This window comes from Cyprinodon variegatus, unplaced genomic scaffold (genome assembly GCF_000732505.1).
Source record: "Cyprinodon variegatus isolate N-32 unplaced genomic scaffold, C_variegatus-1.0 Scaffold256, whole genome shotgun sequence".
Classification (NCBI taxonomy): domain Eukaryota; kingdom Metazoa; phylum Chordata; class Actinopteri; order Cyprinodontiformes; family Cyprinodontidae; genus Cyprinodon; species Cyprinodon variegatus.
In genome coordinates this window covers 929,285-950,757 of record NW_015150709.1, presented here as the reverse complement: position 1 = coordinate 950,757, position 21,473 = coordinate 929,285, and the positions used below count along the sequence as shown (strand labels likewise).

Sequence of the window (21,473 nt, the reverse complement as noted above, 5' to 3'; positions counted from 1 at the left end):
ATATATATATATATATATATATATATATATATATATATATATATATATATATATTTTTTTTTTTTACTATTTTTCAAGGCCGCAAAAAGATGAAATTGTCTAGAGAGCTGTTCCAAACGAAATGTCTTTTTGTTTTACACTTGTGTAAACAAAATGACAAATAAAATCAGTCTAAGTCTAATAATCGTAATCCTGACGTAATCCTGCTGACGTTGAGTGATTTTTTGTTTTTTATTGATTTATGTTTTTTGTAATATAAAATACAGTTTTATTTGTTCACAATTGTCCGAAACCATGCTAATTTGGGGGAACTATTTTAATAAAGTAAAACTGGAAACCGGAAGCGTAGTGATGTTGCTAGGTTACCACAGAACCAAACAAACTAATGCGCGGCGGCTCTTTTGTCTGTTCAAGAATTATTTTGTCGCGATATTTCAAATGCACCAATGTCCGTTATTCCTTCGTGACATCTTAAACGTCAGTTTCAAGTTTCGTTTTTAGATAGAAACCGTTAGACTTAACATTTATTTTTAGCTCCAAACTCCTTCAGTTCGCTCAGTTTCTATTTCTGCTGGTTTTCAAAAAATAAAATGGAGTCCTTTATTAAGGTAATGTTCAAACGAGGTCAGCTGGTTGCTGTTTTATCACTTTAACTGTACTTGTATTCTGTTTAAAATGTATGTCTGTAGTCAATATTTGCTTCACTGGAACATAACTTTGATTTTTCCACCAAAAATTATAGAAAAAACCTTTAGGTTATTGGTTGAGGCAGGGCTGCACATGAAAAGAAAAAAAGACCAACATGTAGTTATATTTTTGTCTAGCCTCATGTCAAAAGCAGACTTTTTTTTTTCTCCATAGGTACCATACCACCTGGAAGCCAGGTTGTTGCTATGGTGAGATCATCTGTGTTTTGTGCTTGTTTATTAACTCAGGTCCTCACTTAATGTAGGTCTAAATGTTTTTTTCTCTTCCTAGGGCAGACATAAGTTACCATGACATGGAGCTGATTGACCAAATGCAATCCGTTCCTGATCTGGAAAGGTGTGTCTGCTGCTTACAGCTGAACATGATATCTGATATATGATGTATGATTTTACATTTTTTAAATTCATATCACCTCTCATCTGTGACAGAATCCTGTGCAGCCTGTTGTGTGCTGGCCTCCCCGAACCAAAAAAAGAGGTCCTGCTGGAACTATATGTGCAAACGGTTTATTTTTGCAGAGAACATAACTTAAATAAGGAGCAAACATCTACACTTTTGTCCATCATCAAGTCCATCCATGAAGCCAACACTGGTGAGCAAAGTTCAGCTACTTGTATCACTATTACTATTATAAATCAATGCATTATTGCCTAAACTCTACTGTATATTAATGATTAAATATACAATGAGATTAATGTCTAAGTTGGGTTTAATGTGAAAGAAATAGCTGTTTTTATCAAATGTCCTTTAACTTGCAGAAACTCCGTTCAATAACTCTAGGGAGTGTCTCAAATACTGCCATGATCTTCTGCTGTGTCACTCAATCAGGGTTTGTATCACAAATACTTCTATATTAGTCTCAGCTTAACTTTTACATCTCATCATAAGCTTCTCTTCTGCTGTTCTCGTCTCCACCATCTAAGAGACCACCTTTCTGCATCAACCTGTTCAGCTTCGAGGAGGCGAATTGTGTTTTAAAATACATCCAGGACCACTACATGAAAGACTACAAACTCTACAAGTACATATTCACACCAAAGGTATTAATTATTGAACGGTACACAAGACATGTCGGCACACATGACCCTCGACTCCAGGACTTAAATGAAAAAAACCTCTTTTGGTTTACCCTCCTACGCCTGAAGCCCTCTATCAGTAAATGCTTGTTGATTTCCCCTCAATCTGGAGTGAAATCTTCGAAACCCTTCTAATAAATTCACAGCTTAGCTGATCATCGTATAGAAATAGAAAATGACCAAGATAAAAAGGATAAAGCAATATTGACGCAATTAGATTCTCATTCGTTACTGAAGTTTTTTTTGTCTAGTTTTCAGTTTTCAATTTTTTGTTTTATTGCATTATGTTGAAAATCTGTATTCCCACTTAAATTATAAAAGGCAACCTTACAACAATGAATAATATTGTTTAAAATATAGAGTGAAAATATGATAAAGTGTTTTACTGGTACATTAATAACCGTATGAATTTGACTGACATTGCAGCCCACTTTAAAAAGAGAAGTAACATCATTAACATGGACATGTGATCTGACTTATTTACTCATTGTTGCACCCTGTAGTGGACAGAAAACATTATGCAGTTATTGAGGATTTGTCCTCAAAGTTAATGCTTTAAAAGGAGAAAAAATGGACAAGCATGGCGATCTGATGAGGATTGGGTCAGAGCCTCAGAACTGCAGTTGTTCCTGGACTCAAGTCTACAGTATTACTAAAGAAGTAGAAATGATGTGAACTGATTCAACAGATTAATTACTGCTGCGCAAGTCAGATAAGATTAAAATTGTTGCAGAAAACACTGCATCTCAGTTTTCTGTGCAAACAAGATTTCCATGCTGAGTTCTCTTTAGGACAATGCACACATGCCCATCAGAAATGAACAGTGGAGCAATGGAAGAACGAGAGCTGCTCTAATGAACCAGGTTTCCTTTGAGGCCTGAAGAGCAAAATGTGCCAGGAAGCACCGCAGGAAGAAAATGGCAGACGAAGCGTGCTAATTTATTTATCTGTGGGATTAAAAAAGTATTTTCGAATCAAATAATTTTGGCTATACTCTGCTGAAAAACAGTAGGTCAGTCCTGTTTTTATCCACATGAATCTACTTTAACACTTAGAATCAGCTATCTTAGCTTTATTGCATGTAAAGCCTTGGAGTTGTCCTCTGGAACAGTTGAACAATACAGGGTTGAAATGCAGTTGGGTTTTTTCCAGGGATGGGAACCAGCCCGTTGGTCTCCATGTCTCAGTGGCTCAGAGCTGTTTTAGTAGTAAAAAGTGGAACCAAATCATAAATAGATTGCGTTATAATAGCCCAATAAACTGAAAAATCTAATTTAAACATTTAGAAATTTTATTGGGAATATTTAGGGAAAAATTTATATGAGGATATATTTTAGATACAATTTATTTTAATATAAACAAAATAAAAGTCTCAAAAAGGCTGCTAAGAATGCCCACAACAGAATCCTGAAGAAAGTTATGACCTTTATAAATCTCCTTTACTTTAAAATTTAGCAAATGTTTGCTTAAAAGAACAAAACACATAAAACTATAATACCATTGAATGGCAAAAGGAAAATTATTGGATAAAAGTACATTGCAATTTATATTGATATTGAATTGTTGTCCACTCTTAGTAACATTTAGTCAAAACTTCGTTGTTGTGAATATTCAGAATACAATTGAATTAATATAAATATTTGTCTGAAACATTGCAGATTTTTAAAGACCAGAAAGAAGATAGAAAAATGACTCTTTGACAAACTTTCATCATTATAATTAAACATTTATTTGTGGCTCAAAACGTTGGAAGGCTTGATGTTCCCTTATGATCCTATCCGCTTGGCAACCAGATAAACAAACCCAAGCCAGATTCCTAGCAGGGAGGAACATGATAAAAAAGAAATTATAGCAAAAAACAAGTAGTTTTTTTGAGTGCAGCGAAACTTAACAGGGATGGTTGCCCTAATGGATCTAATTGAAAACTCCAGCTAAAGATTGTGGACTCTGGATGTTTGTTACTTTCTGACCCAAACAGCACCTGATATACGAAACTATATAACAGTAGTGGAAATGGCAGCAGTCTTTTATCCAAATAGTGTAGTTTTTACACTTTTTAAAAGAGGTTTCATTTGAGAGGAAGCAATTGAAAAAAACCTCCACGGTGCAATTTTGCATTTTCCTTTTAAAAAATACTTTTCTTGGGGTTCTTATGTGACAATATGTAGGAAATAAGTATGAGTCAATATTCATCATTCATTGTTTTGTTTTTTTACACGCCCTTTGTTTTTGACAGGTCACACTTGATCTTTCTCTGATTTATTCTGGGACTACAGACATGGAATCATCTTCTATAAAGGATTCCTCTGTGCCAGATAACCGTTTCTCTCCTTCACCTGGACTCAAGCTGGAGGTAAAATGATGGCAAAGGTTTGCTCTGCACCAACAAACATAAAGTTTCTAAAAAATAATAATCCAAGAGCAACATAGATAGGTGGAACGTTCCTTTAAGGCAATTATTATGTAACATAATATTGCGGATCCAGACATTTGAAGTGAGAAAGCTTCCTGGAGAGGTGGCGAAACATCTTCAAATCTTGGAAACCAAGTCCAGTGGATATTTTTTGAGCTTTTACGGAATGACTATGACCTGGATGACTGAGAATCTTCATCAGCGTAACAGAATATTACAGGCGATGTGATGAGGAAGAAGAAAATCAACAAACGTTTGACTGAAAGGAACTCTAGAGAATATTTTTGCAGTTTATTATTATGCCTTTAAGGCTATATGAAACAAAGCCTTATAATGAATTCAACTTTTAGCCATTGACGCTTTACTGTAATTGCTTTGCAAACCTCTGTTTCTACTGGATGGCTGTTATTGTTGCAGAATGCTGGAACATGTAGGGAGAGAGATTTTTTACCAAAAGTCTAAGAAGAAATGCTCTAGATTAAGGTCTATAACTTTACAATTCAAAGAGGCATATTTAACTTAAGAAAAGAAGAAAAAGTATAATTTATATTTAATAAATAATAAATCTCCACAGGAGATTTAGATATCCACCATGCTTTTTCAAATGTTGGGTTTTAAGATGGACAGAAAAAGGTGAAAAGAGAATACATTTTCAATGGTTTGCTGAAATTTGTGGACAATTATTTTAAAAACAAAAATTTTCCCACCCTAAATATATTTGTGTTATGTTTAGCTAAAATGATAAAAACATGCATCTGTTATCTATTTAAAAAAATTATCTGTCTCTTAATTATTTTTAACCAGAGTGATTGAGAGCCATTGTTGAAGGGTCTAAAGAGCCACAGGTTGCAGAGCCCTGCTCTAGATCATCCAGGGTCCCGGGTTCTCTCTGCTTTTGAGCTCAGTCCACAGAATAAATGGTCATAGAAGAGAAACTATCTCCATTTTATGGATCACTGTCTCACTTAACAACCCAATAATGACCAGTTTTCAGTGTATTGGCAGAGTTTTTCATATCTATAGAGTGCTGCAATCCTCCTAGTGGATTCTGGAGGTACTGCAATGGGGTTTGGGGGTGTCATAAAAATCTTTGTCCCAACTCTCCCTCCTCTCTCCCCTTGAAAGGCTTATATAATACATTTACTATGTTTTATCTAATAAAGCATAATATCTATAATATTGCTTTTGTTTGACATGGGGTCCTTCCTCTGTCCCTTCATCAATCTGGGCATCCCAGAGAAAAAAAAAACTGAAAGCCCTTACATTATAGTTCTGGATGTGAAGAGAAACAAACCTACAGCATCACCTAACAGTGAGCATAGTGCATATTCACCCCCATTTAAACCAACCTTCTAGAAAAAAAATCAGAAATATTGTATAGTTTAAAATAAATTCCTAGCAGTGTTAAGCAAACTCTACATTTACTTTTGTGATCATAGCAAAGAAAAGTTTGTTTTCCTTGTGTTGCCTAAACAAGCTGTCAGGGTGTGTATGGAGTCTTAAGGGTCTCTCTGTTAAAGTTCCTTTAGAGTAAGCTTTTAGCTTTGGTCGCATGGTATCATGGTTATGCACTATTTTTGCACGCCACATATCACTTTACTTGGATTTATCACTTTACTTGGATTTTCACTTTATTTGGATTTAGTTTTTACATATGCATAGATATACGTACAGATATATATACAGAAGAGCTATATGTGTATATATTTTATCTCTTTTTATTCTTATTTTTTTTTTTTTATCTTTATTATATAGTATAGTTGGATGTGTGTATATATTACATAAAACTGTAACTGGAGCGTGTAACAAAAGTAATTTCCCTCTGGGATTATTAAAGTATTTCTGATTCTGATCTATTCTGCATGGAAGCATGACTTCTGTTCACCACTTATGTTTCTACAAACTCTGGTCCATCTTAATCAAGTATAAATCAAAACATCCTCCAGTTAAATAGATCTTAAAGCTGATCCAATAAAAGATTAAGTTATCTAAAAGCCTTCAGCTAAACTTTAGTAGAGGCGATTATAAATGTGTGCGTGAACATGGGGTTGTGTTTTTCCTTCCTACCAGGTCCACGGACCAGCAGCTTTGGAGAGATCAGGCAGCAGATGCAGCAAAGGTTCAGACAACAGGACAAGCTCAACAGCAGAATTAATCGTCCCAAATCCATCCACAAAAAAAAAGAAAAAAAAAAAGACAAAAATATGACCGGCTATAATGTTAAATAAGACAATTTAAACATCTGTTTTATTGTCAGTAAAACATCTGTATGCACTTACAGTGTGATTCATTCTGCACTTAAACTGCCGTACATTTCTCAAGCAGGCACTTGATATGGAAATGTTAATTATCAGAGCAAAGAAGGAAGTGAGTCGGAAATGCTGCTCCTAGTTTTTACAGTCAGTGGAAGTGGTTATTTTCTTGAGGAATGCATGCATTACAACGACAGCTACGCACTCCCATTACATCGAATGTTCTCACACACATCCTACAGTACCGTTATACTCTGGAAGAGACTTTCATTTGAGCATTAAAACAATATGTGTCTATAAAAATAACTAATCTCAATGCTTATTTCCAATTTACTCGTGCAGGGCTTGGAAATGCATCATTACAATAAATGATTAGCAGTTAAAAGTCTAAATATCCCTCTTCACTCAGAAGATTTATCAGATTATTGTGCAATATGTCCTCCACTACAAAGTGCGTTGCAAACATGTTGACCTCACAAAAAAAAAAAAAAGTTTCCAATCAACACAGATAAGGAATATCAGCACATCTTGAATCTGCAACGTGCCTCAGTGTGCTTTGAGACACACGATATCTCCTGATCCCTGAATTGCACATAGAATTAAACAGTAACACAGCTGGACGAATACTGACACGATGTGACAGCACATGCACATGGTTAAATAAAATAAAATAAAATAAAAATAAACAGGCTCGGGAATTAGGTGGAATCATTTTTACGTCTCAAAGTCCTCCAGGCCCAGCAGCACGATCTTAGCTGTGTTCTGGAACAGAGCTGCCCGGTTCTGCTGCTCTCCCTTCTTCACCCAGTGGCCGTAGATACGGAAGGCGCAGCCATCTATGAGTTTGCGAACGCCGCGCAGGGAGTACGGGTCTCTGGCCAGTACCTCCCGGGTGAGAGGCCGGGCCCTGCGGTACCGGCTGTACATCCTGATACAGGCCAGCACGCTCACTATCAACACCTGTACAAATCAAGACAAGGAAGCTACAGATTACTGTGTGAAAACAATGCCGTATTCTGAAGATTAGAGATGTACAGAAGGAAGACGGCAGTACCGACTGACATCAGTCTAACTCAGGGCTCTGCAACCTTTCAAATACATCGAGCTCAGTTAAATAAAAAACCTAAAAAGCCTCAAATCCTACGTGTAATTTAAACAAAACAAACCTGATATTAGTTAAATATCCACAATAGACATATCTATAACAGTTTATTTGAATTTTTTGTTTTTTTTAAATAAGGACAAAGCATGAAAGTTTCTGAAATCAGACGGACTAATTTTGGATTTTGCTCTATAGGATATTCTATTTCTAAAAAAAATAAAACACACCTTTCCAAGCAAATGACAAAAAAAGTCAATCTAAAAACATATTTCTAAAACTTATGTCATTTTTATGGTATTTTTTAATATATTATATTGAAAACCATCACTTGGCTCTTTTATCTTTAGAAAAGTGACATTATTTTTGAATCTGATGTTTCATTTTTCCTTAATTTCAATGATTAAAATGACAAGGGAAACAAATGTAACACAATTTTAACAATAAGTAAAAAAAACATACCAAATTAAACATTAATAATTATTGGGAAGCGGAGAGAGTGACAATCCTTGCGTTTCACATGATCTCAAGGCGTGGCCTCTGAGTGCACTAATAAATTGGCGAACCCATGCATGTATCAGCTGGTGCTGATACAACATTAGCTGCATATATGGGGCAGCAAATTTACCCGTCTGTCTCTGCTCATCTTCCCTCCAGAGGTTATTGGACCTGGAACAGCTTCTGCCGTATTTGTGCCATTTTATTACTCAAATATCAAAAAGTTCTGCTTGTCAGCACATCATAGCTAAACACATACGACACTTTCAGATATTTATAGACGGATATTTAAGTATAAATAGGGTTGAAACAATTAATCAGATTAATTGATTATTGAAATAATGGATTAATCGTTAACTGGAGTATAGAGACTGTAAAACATGCCTTTAGATGACAGAGCGACTCACTTAATTATAAGAAAACTGTAAAAATATATATCAATATTTTGTAGTTAAGATAAAAAAAAAAACTTTTCAATCTGTCAGTATGATCTATGCAAAACTCCACAAGTGGAAAAGTTTTAGTTTGACCTGGCCTCATTATGTAAAAAAAATCTTCTTTCGATACCTGACTATTAATCAATTAACTGAAAAAATAATCGACAGATAAATAGCTTTGCAAAAATAATTGTTAGTTGCAACCCTATTTATAACCCCATATCATCTGCAGCTCTCTCAGATTGAAATACATTCATATACCAAACTAACAGAATACAACACTAAGTCGTTGAATGCTGGAAAAATGCATCAGAATCATCACTTCATCCACATTAAAGTTCATTTATATGCCATGGGTATAAATAAACACACACATTGCTGGACACACATACATATAAATATATTTTTTCCAACTAATTGAATTGATATTAGAAAATACTAACGGTCATACTGTAAATATGCACATAAAGGAACAATGAACTGATTTAAAATTAAATCAGGCAATAATAACTAAACTGGTAATGGAACCGGATGGCACATATGAAACCGGTCTCATCTTTGCGGCTGTACTACTGTAATTATTGTTTCTTTTCTGGATCATTAGGACATTCACCTGACCCACTCAGACACAACCATACATTCATAAATGGGCATATTTATGTAAACCTGTGTTTAACATCTGCAGTCCATTATAGATCAAATCCTGGAAAATTATTTTAAACATTGAATGCATCCTAAATATGTCCACAAATATGAATTGTTTAATTTCTGTGAAAGAAATGAAATTGAAAATCTAACTCTGTTATATAAACCTTATGTTTATCCTCTACTCCTTTCGGGCGTAATAGAAAATATCTAGCCAGCTTTTCACTGAACTCTGTAATAAATGTCTGCTGCTCAAATAAAAATGATCAAAAACTCTTAGGAAAAGAAGTTAGAGGTTTGATTTTAAAGGAACGGTTGGAGATGTGAGCAGAGGGACGTTCTAAAAATGCTTACTCAGGCCCAGCAGGGACAGCACCGGTTGTCATGGCAACGTAGGGTACCAGCTTAGTCTATAAAAAAAACTAATGCTTTTGACCTGATTTGGCTCATACAGACCTCAGATTAGTAAATTACTCTTTTAAGCTAAGCTTTTGGTGTGTATGGGTTTTAAACTGGATGTTTCACAGAAATGCTGCAGTCTAGAAAAACTTCATCGATGGGTTTAACTCTCAATCGCTGGTGTCCAATCATTTCACAGCGTGGACTGAAAATATTCCGCTCGAAGGTTCTACTACTGATCCTTTTAAAAACCCAAAAACATTTTGTGATTCTGTTATTTTTCTACATTAAGTCTACATTTATTGAAACATAGCTGTTCATATTTACTCCTTTATTTAAAGAACAACACTTTGAGTTGTAATGTTTTCCATTTGATGACGATTTCAATTTTTCAGTAACTCTCTAAAATAAAATAGAAACCATATCTGTATCGACAATTTGTGCGGCAAGCCGAACGTGAGGTCAGGAGCCAATTTAAATCCAGAACCTGCAAAATGATGATACTTTCTGTCCCCTTTCTAATGTTTTTCCTGATTCTTCACCTCTTAATCCACTTTTAACACATTAGGATAAATAAGTGGTCTCCTTCCACCAATTTCAGATGTTTTCTACTTCAGTTCAGATCCTTTAGTAATAAGCTGAACCATCGGAGCTGCAGCTTTCACTCTGCATTCATGCATAAGATGTAGTTTCTACCTATCTGAACATTTTTGTTTGGCTAAAAAAAAAAAAAAACTCACCCTGAATGTCTTTCTTGGGCTAAAGAGACGGACGTCCTCCTTCTGATACAGCCTGAAGAAGGGATGCGCTAAGGCTTGTTCTGCAGTAAGCCTGGAGGCAGGATCTACCACCAGCAGCCTGGATATCTGAGAACAAATATTCAAGAACACATTAATACAGATATGAGGAAAAATACAACTACATTTAATAATCCCACTGAGTTTTTATTGAAGGAATGCATTTATCTGACAGGAATATGAGCTCACCAGGTCTTTCACAGTGTCAGATCTGTCGTCCCATTCTGGGGAGCTGAACTGATAGCGGCCCTCCATGATCATCCTCAGCATTAGCATCTGTTTGCGGTGCCAGAAGGGAGGAGAGCCAGCCAGTAGCGTGAAAAGGATGACCCCGCAAGCCCAGCTTATTAAGAAAATCAGTAACATGAGCAGAGATTAGGAAGATAAACAGGTTTATATACTTCAATTTATATGCTGAGGTAAACTTTGCATCTCAGAGGAAAGGAGACTTACAGGTCCACCTCCTTTCCATAGCCTGGGTGCATCTCATCCATGGAACATTTCAGTATTTCCGGGGCCAAATAGCCTGGTGTTCCGCAGAGCTCTGATCAACATCCGAACACAAAACAGTCCGTTTGAGAACATGTCTGTATTGCTTTTAAACTGTTGATAGGATCTCCAGTCGTACCTCTGAGCTTCTCTCCGGGCTGCAGCTGCACAGAGAACCCAAAGTCAGAGAGTTTAATGTGGCCTTGATCGTCAAGGAGGATGTTCTCAGGTTTCAGATCCCGGTGAACAATGTTGAGGGAGTGCAGGTAGAGAACAGCTTCCAGCAGCGCTCGCATTATGCTCCTGTTGAGACACAGATAGCAACATTTTCACCTGAATGAGGTCTAACTTTTAGGTCTTTGGAGACAGATCTTTAAGTCTGAGATAAACTAGCCAGAGTTTTTAAAGGTGCTCAAAATGACCAATTCATGCACTTCTTCTCTATTGTGAAAACATGCATTGTCTACAGCATAAAAACATTTTTTTAAATATATATCTGTTTTATGTATAAAGCTTTGGGTTCTGGTATTTCAACATTGGTGGTATTTAGAGTTGGCTGTATACTTTCATACTGATACAGGCTATATAAAGGTTTAGATCATCTAAATAGACCTCTGTATGCCAACAGCACAGCCAACTGTGCTCAGTAATGACCTTCCTGTATTCAGCAAGATCACACTGAATGACATTCTGTATTTATTATTAGAGCAGTATGCTTCTTTACTAACTGAGCTCTAAGAGGTCAACTAGTGGCGTCAAGGCACAAAGTGAACTAAGCAGCTTATATGTAAATATGTAGCAAGAGATAGTTTAAAGAAGAAAATGTGAAACAGAGAGGTTATTACACCACAGCTTCTGCTTTTTCTATAAAAAGCGTAGAAACTTAGTATTATATTATATGCAATAAATTTAAAGAAAAAAATTAAAGGATAAACATATTTGTCGTTACCTTTGTTAACTTTATTGTCAAGTACAACTGAACGAACAATTGTTTTGGACAAATGTAGTTAAAATTACAAAAAGATAATTGGAGTTTATTTGAAGAGTTGATTTTTGGTCATCTTTTAATATTTCTTTTGTTGATAATTATTTTAAAAAAATCACTGAAATACTGACATCAGTAGCTATGGACTTGTATACTTGTGTTGCAAAAAACAGTTTTAAGTCAGTTTTAGTCACATGACACAAAAATTTGTTTGTAATTGCTGTCACAATTATTGTTTTTAGTAATAAAAAAAATTATTTACTAATTATATATATATATATATATATATATATATATAAAGATAGATATATACACATCCTTTTTTTTTTTTTTTTTTTACATGAGTGTACTATGAAGGAGTTAATAAATTAATTTATCCCCATGTATCCATTTGTGTTTACATTTATTTTGAGATGTTTTAAATTTATTTGAAGTTGTGAGACCTTTTTCCTCTGGCAAAAAAGAGCATTTTAAAGTTGTTGTTTTTTTCTTTGGATAAAAGTGAATTCTTTTTTTTTTTTTTTGCAGAACCATCATATCCAAACTTTAACCAGTTTTATGACTGGTTGCATGGGTGGTTCTAGACAGGGGCCAAAAGGGGCCAGTGCCCCTGTAATGAAGAAATATTGCTAGAAAAAATAAAATAAAAACAAATGTAATGATAATATTTGCTGGAACAGACATGGTCCCTTTAGACCTATTTATTATTATTTTTTTTTTTACAGTTTTGTTTTAATATGGTATGGAAAGCTTTCAAATTTCAAAATAAAGGTGATTGCTTCAGTTATATTTATATAGGCTCACAATTTTCATCTGCTTAATGATATTTTGAACCACTGTAATTTGTTACAGCAGAATCGATCAGTTTTATTTAATCCCTAATTTAAACTGTTCATTCTCATTTAAATGACTCAAAATGCTATATTATAAATTATGACGTACATTGATACAATTTTCCAAATATATATTTTTTTAATCTTTCAGTAGATATATCTATTTAGCAACTAATTCTTTTAGTTGTTATTTTTTTTTTTTTTTTTAGATAAATAACATTAACATGTTCAATCCAAAAATACACATTTTCAATTGAATACAACATAAAATTTGGATTCTGCTGCTCTCATTACTAAAAGAAATTATATTATGAAACTCGCCCTGTTTTTTTGTCTCATGCTCCTTTGTGTCCCCATAAAAACATGCAGGCCCCATCCTGGCCCCCCTAGTAAAATTTGTCTAGAATCTCCACTGGCAGGTTAGAACATTTTGTAGAAATATTTATGGTGGCGCTCACCTTGTCTCCTTCTCACTCAGAGTAACTTTCTCTGTTAGGTAATCAAACAGCTCCCCTCTCCTCATGCTGAGGATGGAAAAGAAAAAAAGATCAATCTACAACATATTGGTAAATAAAGAGTTTTGTGTTTAAGCTCTTACTGTTGATACTCACAGGTCAAACACTAAAAATATGAAGGTAGTGGACTCATAGGAATCAATGAGGGTAACTAAAGGAAACCAAAATACAAACAAACAAACAAAAACACAGCAATGTTAGGTATTTTGATGGCATTTGTATAAGGGTGGTGGGCACAGGATCTCCGGGGTGTCAGAAGAGCAGAGCTTAAACCTACTGATGGAGGAATGCCCCTTCACCATGTTGAGAACTTGGATCTCTTTCAGCGTGGAGGTCTTCACCTCCTCCAGCTGCTGAACTGTCATCTTCTCCGCTGTGATCTCAATAATCTTCACTGCCAGCTCCTGACCAGTGTGTCTGTGCACACATCTTCTCACCACGCTGCTCACACCCCTGCAGCACCAACACAGAAAGTACATGATGTTCCCAGAACCACCAGGCGGGACACAGAGCTCGTCTCTCAAGCTCGACCTACCTTCCGATCACTTCTTTGGGGTCGTACTTCTGGTAAAACTCTTTAGCTCCCACCCAGTCAGGTAACTCATCTCCAACAAGGATGTCCTTGGTCATGATGGTCAATCTACAGCAGAAAACTCAGTCACATGTCTGTGTTTACCAAAGAAACTGACCTAACTCCTGATAATTTAACTCTATCGTAAAAGAAAACAATCGATGAGACTTTACCCTTTTAGTATTTACAACAAAAATAAAGTTCAAGCTCCTAAATGAATTAAATTCTGTAATATTTATCATCTGTGGGTTGACTGAGTGCGCCTTTTGGACTGGGCAGGCTGTCGCAGCAGGTTCACTCACCGAACAGGAAGCTACACACCGACGGCTAAGCAGGACACGGTCAAGTATACGGCGGTTAGTCAGTAGAACAGACCAATTCCACAACTGGAGGCCATAACTGTGCGTGATCCGGTAGGTTTAAACCAAACCAAAATCCTTACCGAGTCCAGAGCAATGTTTACATTCCGGTCAAATTCCTGCAAACTCGTATTTGACCGGTTTCGACTGGATGTAGCAACACTGCCCCCACGAGGCAACATAGGATATTGCAGGACGTACCTCCGGTCCAAAGCTCTGAGACAAAAAAAAAAACAAAGCACAAAGCAATCTGTTTAACTTGTTTTCTATAAAAAAAAATACATTTTTAAACACGAACGAATTACCCTACATAAAACGAATAGCAATTAGCTTATACGTAGATAGAAGAGTAGGATGAACACTGGGTGGCAGTATAATTCGGTGTGAGCATAAATCACCGTAAAAAAAATAAATAAAAAACAGGCGAAGAAGACGTGCTGTCGTCGTTTCCGGTTGCGTCCCTGAATTATACTTCCAGTTACTGTTGTCGAAGGTGTGTTTCATTGATATTTTTATTGATGGCGGTCGTTTTTATGTCTGTTGATGCTGAATATGTCAACAGAATATAATATCTCGGCATTGACGGTCACTCAATGGAAACGCTCATGCATAAATAAGTAATTTTGCCACACAAAGATAGCTGTGTGGCTAACTGGGAGCTAGCATTAGCAAGCTAGGGGATCATTTCAACGGAAACGTCAAACTAAAATTGGTTTAATAACAAAAAGGAGTAAGAATATTTATATATCTATATATATATTTATATATATGACAAATAGCAGTTTAAAAAGATGCATCCCTCTCACAACTGTTAATCTTCTCAGATGAATGTCGTTTATGTATGATTTATTACAATTGCAATTACTCTGAATTTGAATTGCTGTGTGTGATTATTTTGTTGGTGCAGGTAAGATGTCGGGTACCGGGGGAGGGAAGCGCCCTCCGGGAGGGGACAGTCCTCCTGGGCCACCTGAGAAAAAGAGCAAGAAAGAGGAGAAAACCACCACGACTCTCATTGAACCTATCCGCATAGCTGGAGTCTCCTCCACGGTTGGTCACATGCTCTTTCTCATTTCATCTGCTTTAATGCATTTCTTGACTGTTTTGTTATTATATTATATCGTGCAGGAGGAAATGGACATGAAGGTAATGCAGTTTAAGAACAAGAAGCTCTGTGAACGCTTGGAGCAGAGGCAAGCGTTGGAAGATGAGCTACGAGAGAAAATTGAAAAGCTGGAGAAAAGACAAGCCACTGATGACACCACCCTTCTGATTGTCAATCGGTACTGGTCCCAGGTATGATTCATTTCTTTAGCAAAGCAGTTATCAAATATCTTAGCTCACATAACTCTCTAACCTTAATTTGAGGGGTATTCAGAGGATCTGACACATCTGCTTTAACAGGTTTTATTACATTTTATTTTTCTTTGTTTGTCTTCTAAAATAAACTTTGTTTTCCTAGGAGTTTGCACAGACTAGTTAATATTTAATCCAAAGTATTAAATATTGTTGATCAGAGATGAGTGGTCTGGATGTATGTGGCACTACCGTAAAGACTTGTAGTGTTTCATATCAGTAGGTAAAGTGGAAATTATTATATAACGGTGTTCGTTTTTCCGGAGTGTTGCAGCATTAAGGAAGAGCAAACCGTGTCTGTGTTCTTATTTAAAATAATCCTCTGAACCAAATAGATTTAGACATGATAGAAGTGTAGAAGACCACCAATATGTGGCGCTTTAGTAATTAAAATTCTGTCAAGCACAGGTGTTCTTCATGTTTTAGGTGTGTTTCTCCTCCAGAAAAGATGGTAAACATGTCAAATAGCTATGACAGTGAATTCTTTACTTGGTCTTTTACTTGCCCAAAAGAAATACTTTAGTTTATCTTGTCTTTGCATCATTTAATGGGGGCTTCATTTCCCCTTTAGTATTGTTTCTTTTTAAAACTATGCACCTCTTAAAGGAGCAGACTGTTTTTAATGTAAGATTAGATCTGATGCACGCTGACATTTTTTTTTTTACCTTCATCTGTGCTCCAGTTTGTGTTTGAGCCTCTGTACCTGTTTTTCTGTTGTCTATGTTAACTATGCAACATAATGCTCATATAAGGCTAAATGCTTCTGTCTTCAAAGGTGTTGATGTTGCTTTGTGTTTTCGTTTGTTATGTCCTTTAGCATCCTCCATCAAACCAAATTTAAACAAAAGTAGATTGTCCTTGGAGAGTAAGGGTAGAATAAGTTAAAGTCATCGTTCCAATATTGATGTTAGTGATGTCAAATAGGAAAGGATTGCCTGGATCCACATGCTAGAGCTCAATTAGGAAACATTGTGATGTTTGAAATGAAAATGAATTACAAGAAAGCTAATTGATTTGGATATAATCATTGCTGTTTTTAGTAACTCCAATTTCCGTTTTATTTTCTAATATGGTGCCCCTTTAGAAAACCCTGTTTGTTCTAAAAGGAATCTTCTATTCAATCTTTTTGTTTCTGGTTTACAGTTGGAAGAAAGCGTGAATGTTCTGCGCAAATCTATAGAGCCTGAAACGCCACCAGCGCCTGCTCCTGCCCCGCCCGCAGCGCCGCCCCCAGACACACCGATGGAGGACAGTGGAGTCTGTCTGTCTTCACCAACCTCGGTGGTCGCTCCAGCACCGCCCCCAGAGGCCCACAGTGAAGATTGGCAGACAGATCAGCAACGTCAGCCAGAGGAGCGTCAAGAAGATCACCAGGATGAACCGCAGCCCCCTCCCCCAGCTGGAGCAGAGGAACTAGTGACACCAACTGAGTCGCCATCAGATTCAAAAGCAGGTTAGCAGCTTGGTGGTAGAACATTATTCCTGTGGAAGAAAACAGTTGCTGGAATTTATAACCACGGTTTGATCCTAGAAATCGTTCCACATTTCCCTCAGATTGGGAGGCCGGAGTTTTTTCCCTCTCAGTTGGAGGAGTGAGGCAGCTGTCCAGAGCAGAGCACAGAGAGAAATGGACTTGACCATAAGCCCAGTATAGAATCTAAGCTGTAGAAATCAACACGTTTGAAACTGGCAGCTGATCAATACCTCAGCGTGCTGCCTGCTTCCTGTATTCTATACAATTATTACTTAAAGGACAGGTTTCCTGTGACTGATTTTCCACATGGACACAGGTCAGGTACCTGAAGCAGGAATGCTTTATATTTTAAAAGCAGATATAAGTTTTGCTGCACACTGTTAGTCAGCTGGCTGTAAGAAGACTCCCTGCCATTTTCCTCTTTCTTTCAAAAGAAAAAAAAGAAATATATTTCTCTGTTAAAACCTTTTTATTTACAACTTGACAGTGTTGTTTTTGCCAACGATACGTATGACAAAAACCTTTCCTTGGCAAATCTTTTTCATGACGAGATGGTAATGAAATAAACATGGTTCTTAGATGACTAAAACATGATGAGATGTGAGTTTTTGTTGTCTAGATGTAAAATATTTATGGATAATTCATCAGACAAACAAAATCAATGACATTTCTAGATGTAATTAGTCAGTCATAAGCTGACTTCAGCAGTGCTCCCCCCCATCCTCTTGTCTATTTGGCTCTGCCTTCCTCCACCTGAGAGTGGCTGCTGCATCTTAAACAATTAAGCTTGATGATTCTTAACTTCAAGTTAACAATGAGTTTGATGCTCTACTTATTACTTCCATGTGTTACTGTAGAAACGCAGTGACGCTTGACAGCAATTGTTAAGTAAGGTTTTCCTTCTTGTTTCTATTCTGTCGGTATATTATATTTTTACCAGGTCGGGGTATATGTGCTTCATTAACACATACTCTGATAGCCTAGGCTAAAGGCCATAAGAATATGGTGACCAGATCTCTCAATCTTTGAAGACAGTCCCCATTTTAGATGATCTGTTCCAGACTGAAGCCGTCTGTGATTTTAGCATTTTATGACTGAGAAAATCGTTTTGTGTGTCGACTGTTATTACAGTAGCCGTGATAGCACAATCATAGCAGTAACTGTAACCGAAACAGAAGAACAGCACAATGTTAACCATGCCTGTGATTTGGTGTCTGGATCCCTTCATGTTTGATTATAGCCGTCATCAAAATAGCAATACCTCGATCTTATTGGTTGCCTTTAGTCAATATTTTCAGGTTTATTTATGACAGGTTCTTATCATTAATTGCTGTGATTTGTGAATACTGGCTTAGGCGGGTTTGTTGACTATGTTCGGACAATTGTTGGTAGAAATAAATCGTAGAAATAAAGAAGCCAGTAAGCGAGGAGCTGATGCCTATGTTTATTGTTTTTTTCATTCACTTGTAGACACTAATGGGAGGTTTAAAATATGTGTACATTTGTAAATCAAATTATAACAAAACTAAAAAGTTGTCATCTATCACATCCTGACTAAAGCTTTCACATATGAAATAACTTAATCGTGACTTAAACTAATAAGTAATAAGCATTTTCTTCCAAAAGGCTGAAAGACTAAAACTTGAAAGGCTGCCAAAAGCAACATTGCAGCCACAGCATGTCTTCCAAATAACCGCTTGCAGGCCAGTTACCCAAGCTGATTGTCATATAATAATAATAATTAATGTTATGTTTGTTTCTTTTTAAAGAGAAAAACATGTAATCGTTTGATTTGTTTAAAACAATCTCAAAACTAAATCTACTTTAGAATGTGTTGTAAAAGTACAATGACTGGATGTATGTGACTCTTATTTATCCAGGTATATCTTTAAGATTAAAAATCTCATTTTTAAGAGAGACCTTGCCAAAAATAGCAGCAGGATGAAAACTATTTAAAATAAAAACTGCATACATGAAAATATGGTTAATATACAATTAGGGTAAATTAAAAATTAAAGATATAATGAGTATTTAAAAAAATTGTTTTTTGAAAGACTATTTACTCTAGCTGCATAAAAAGTGTTGCATAATCCATTTTATTATTATTCTTATTGATAAAACAAAATGAATAATCAGCTTGTATGCCTAAGTGCATACAAGCTACATACAACATTCAAACAATATTACCCCCTGTGTATTTTGCTTTGCATGCAGTAATAAAGTGTGCATTGTTTGCAGATCCATCACCACCTCCTCCTCTAAGTGAGAATGCAAAAGGATTTTTGACCACGCTGGAGCAGAGCGGCGAGGAGGAGCTGTCCTTACACCTCCAGGATCGCATGCTGTTCAGCAAGGAGGCCATAGGTCACTTGGTCCGTGTTTTTGACAGGCTACACAGTCGCATTGATGACATGTGCAAGGCCATCCAGGCTGCAGGTAACCATCAACACAATGTGTTTATATAGAAATCAGCATCTGGGGGGTTACTCTTTAATTCAACACATTTGTTCTCCTTAAATCAATAGTTGCTACAAGCTTTGCCCTAGTTACATGGTATTCTTTACATATTTGATCCTAAATAAAGCAATTGATTTCAAGATATATCTGAGAGTCCCACATTGTTTTTTGATAGCAGGGGAGGATGGTGGCCAATCTGAGGCTAGTCTGAACCCCAGCCTGTTGGAGCAGAACATTAGACTGAGAGATCTGGCCACCCTTCTGCAGGGGCGACACCACAAGATGTCCATGGAGGTACAGCTTCCTCATATCTGTTGGTTGATATTAGTGTTACTCTGGAGCATTGGTCCCTAAACTAACATTAGTGTCAACAAATTATTTAAGGAACATACTGATATTTAGTACTTTGATAGACGTATAATCACCTCATGTCTCACATTACAGTACAATGAGTGGGTGGACAAAGTGACGAGTGCAGAAACTAAAGTCTCTGAGATGGAGACAACAGTGGAGGATCTTCAGTGGGACATTGAGAAGCTTCGGAACAGGGAGCAGAAGCTCAATAAACACTTGGCCGAGGCCATGGAGCAGGTTTGTTTATCATGTTTATATCTTTTATTTTCTCTACTGCTTCTGCTGTTAACATATTATTCTCCCAAGGTCCAAAAGGCGTTGGCCCATTATTTGTTTTTCCACTTCACATGAGGGGACAGCGATAAGACTCTGAGTATCAGAGCATAGCGAGTCAGCTGCTGTACCTAAGTAACACCCCATCATTAGAATATGCTTAATTAAAGAAAACTGAAATATGTTTAACAAGCATCAAACAGCTGCTGGGAGGAAGGATCTGTGATATAGTTCCTTTGTGCATCTGGGATGCATCAAGATTATTACACATAAAATACATGCTAAGTTCTTTTGATCTTTTAAATTCTTCAAAGAAAGCTATGAAGACTTAAATATTTAATAAAAAAAATGAAATGGGCATCCAGCTACCATCAATATGAACAGGGAACAGTGATGGCACGCCATTATTGAGAGATTAAATGGGTAAATTGTCATCTTTACAATCACACACATGATTTCCAGAGATATGTTTCTTTGTTTTATGCTTTAGCTTGTTCTTATCTTTTTAAATGTTCTTTTAATATGTTTTTATCTCTGAAGAGTTTTTTGACTCTGTCTGTGAAAACGACTTTAAAAATAAAGTTTACTTACAGATAAATTCAGTTCAAATGTGATATTCAACTAGGGCTGAACGAATTTGTCAAAAATGAAAATTGCGATTATTTTAAGCCAATATTGCAACTGAGATTTTATTATGATTTTCCTTTCAATTAACAAAAATGATTTTTTTATGACCTGGAAAGCTTGCTTTTCCAGAGTCCTGGAAGTCTTTTTGTCAAGAAGTGATAAATTCTACTGGCATGCATGAATTTGCATGGTAGCTGCAACTCTCTTCCCGTCTGTGTGGTTGCAAACCCGCTTTAAGAATATTACTGCCAGCTAAAAGGCATGAGGGATACTTTTTCTGTAAAAGTAAAAAAAAAAATATCCACTGGACTTGGTTTCCAAGATTTGAAGATGTTTTGCTTCTCATCCAGGAAGCATTTTCAATTCAAAATAGATATAGATATAGCTTTGAGTTCGAGGCTTTATAGAGTGGACCAAAAACAAAGCCTTGTTTTGCCTTGTTTTTTTTTACTTTTACGGAATGACTATGACCTGGATGACTGAGAATCTTAATCAGCATGAGGGATACATTTACCTACTAGCTCTTTTAAAATATAATATGACCAAAATTGATTGCCTCTGAAATTTGTAAATTGTGTTTTCTTAAATAGCGATTATATTACAAATGCAATTAATTGCCCAGCCCGAGGTATAACCAGTATCCAATTTGACATATTAAATAATTGGAATAAAATAATATAAATAATAATAATAAATGAAATAAAATAATACAATTTTAGTGAAAATTTTGTTAAATACTTTTGCCCCAGTTTAGTTTCATCCTAGAGATCTTAGGGATAGTTTTATATCAGAAACGCTTTGAGGAAAAATTTTATCAGATTTTTTTAACAAGAATCTTACTTGGACTAAAAAAAAA

At 36.1% G+C, this 21,473-nt stretch overlaps 3 protein-coding genes across 5 annotated transcripts in view; 2 read left to right on the top strand and 1 right to left on the bottom strand.

The window, feature by feature from the left end:
• The first annotated feature begins 846 nt into the window (after positions 1-846).
• Positions 847-4,662, top strand: ccdc189 (coiled-coil domain containing 189). The gene is made up of 6 exons (XM_015382387.1): positions 847-896; positions 979-1,044; positions 1,137-1,300; positions 1,467-1,537; positions 1,632-1,748; positions 4,021-4,662. The coding sequence occupies exons 2-6, from the start codon at positions 1,001-1,003 to the stop codon at positions 4,144-4,146; spliced, it is 522 nt and encodes a 173-aa protein (XP_015237873.1). The 5' UTR covers positions 847-896; positions 979-1,000; the 3' UTR covers positions 4,147-4,662.
• A 1,742-nt stretch (positions 4,663-6,404) lies between these two features.
• Positions 6,405-14,236, bottom strand: LOC107089513 (phosphorylase b kinase gamma catalytic chain, liver/testis isoform-like). Its single transcript, XM_015382355.1, has 10 exons — positions 14,020-14,236; positions 13,682-13,786; positions 13,424-13,599; positions 13,243-13,297; positions 13,090-13,155; positions 10,953-11,116; positions 10,778-10,868; positions 10,514-10,667; positions 10,268-10,393; positions 6,405-7,409 (listed from the first exon to the last, which is right to left on the bottom strand). The coding sequence occupies exons 2-10, from the start codon at positions 13,774-13,776 to the stop codon at positions 7,164-7,166; spliced, it is 1,173 nt and encodes a 390-aa protein (XP_015237841.1). The 5' UTR covers positions 13,777-13,786; positions 14,020-14,236; the 3' UTR covers positions 6,405-7,163.
• A 262-nt stretch (positions 14,237-14,498) lies between these two features.
• rnf40 (ring finger protein 40, E3 ubiquitin protein ligase) overlaps positions 14,499-21,473 on the top strand; it is a 23,367-nt gene continuing 16,392 nt past the window's right edge. The window contains exons 1-7 of one of the 3 annotated variants that reach the window (XM_015382436.1): positions 14,499-14,569; positions 14,984-15,126; positions 15,205-15,372; positions 16,576-16,885; positions 19,145-19,342; positions 19,539-19,657; positions 19,808-19,954. In XM_015382436.1, the coding sequence (XP_015237922.1) occupies positions 14,989-15,126; positions 15,205-15,372; positions 16,576-16,885; positions 19,145-19,342; positions 19,539-19,657; positions 19,808-19,954 (1,080 nt within the window). In that variant the 5' untranslated portion in view covers positions 14,499-14,569; positions 14,984-14,988. Of the gene's footprint in view, positions 14,570-14,983; positions 15,127-15,204; positions 15,373-16,575; positions 16,886-19,144; positions 19,343-19,538; positions 19,658-19,807; positions 19,955-21,473 lie in introns of those variants that run through there. The other 2 variants (XM_015382433.1, XM_015382435.1) reach the window with 2 other exon arrangements.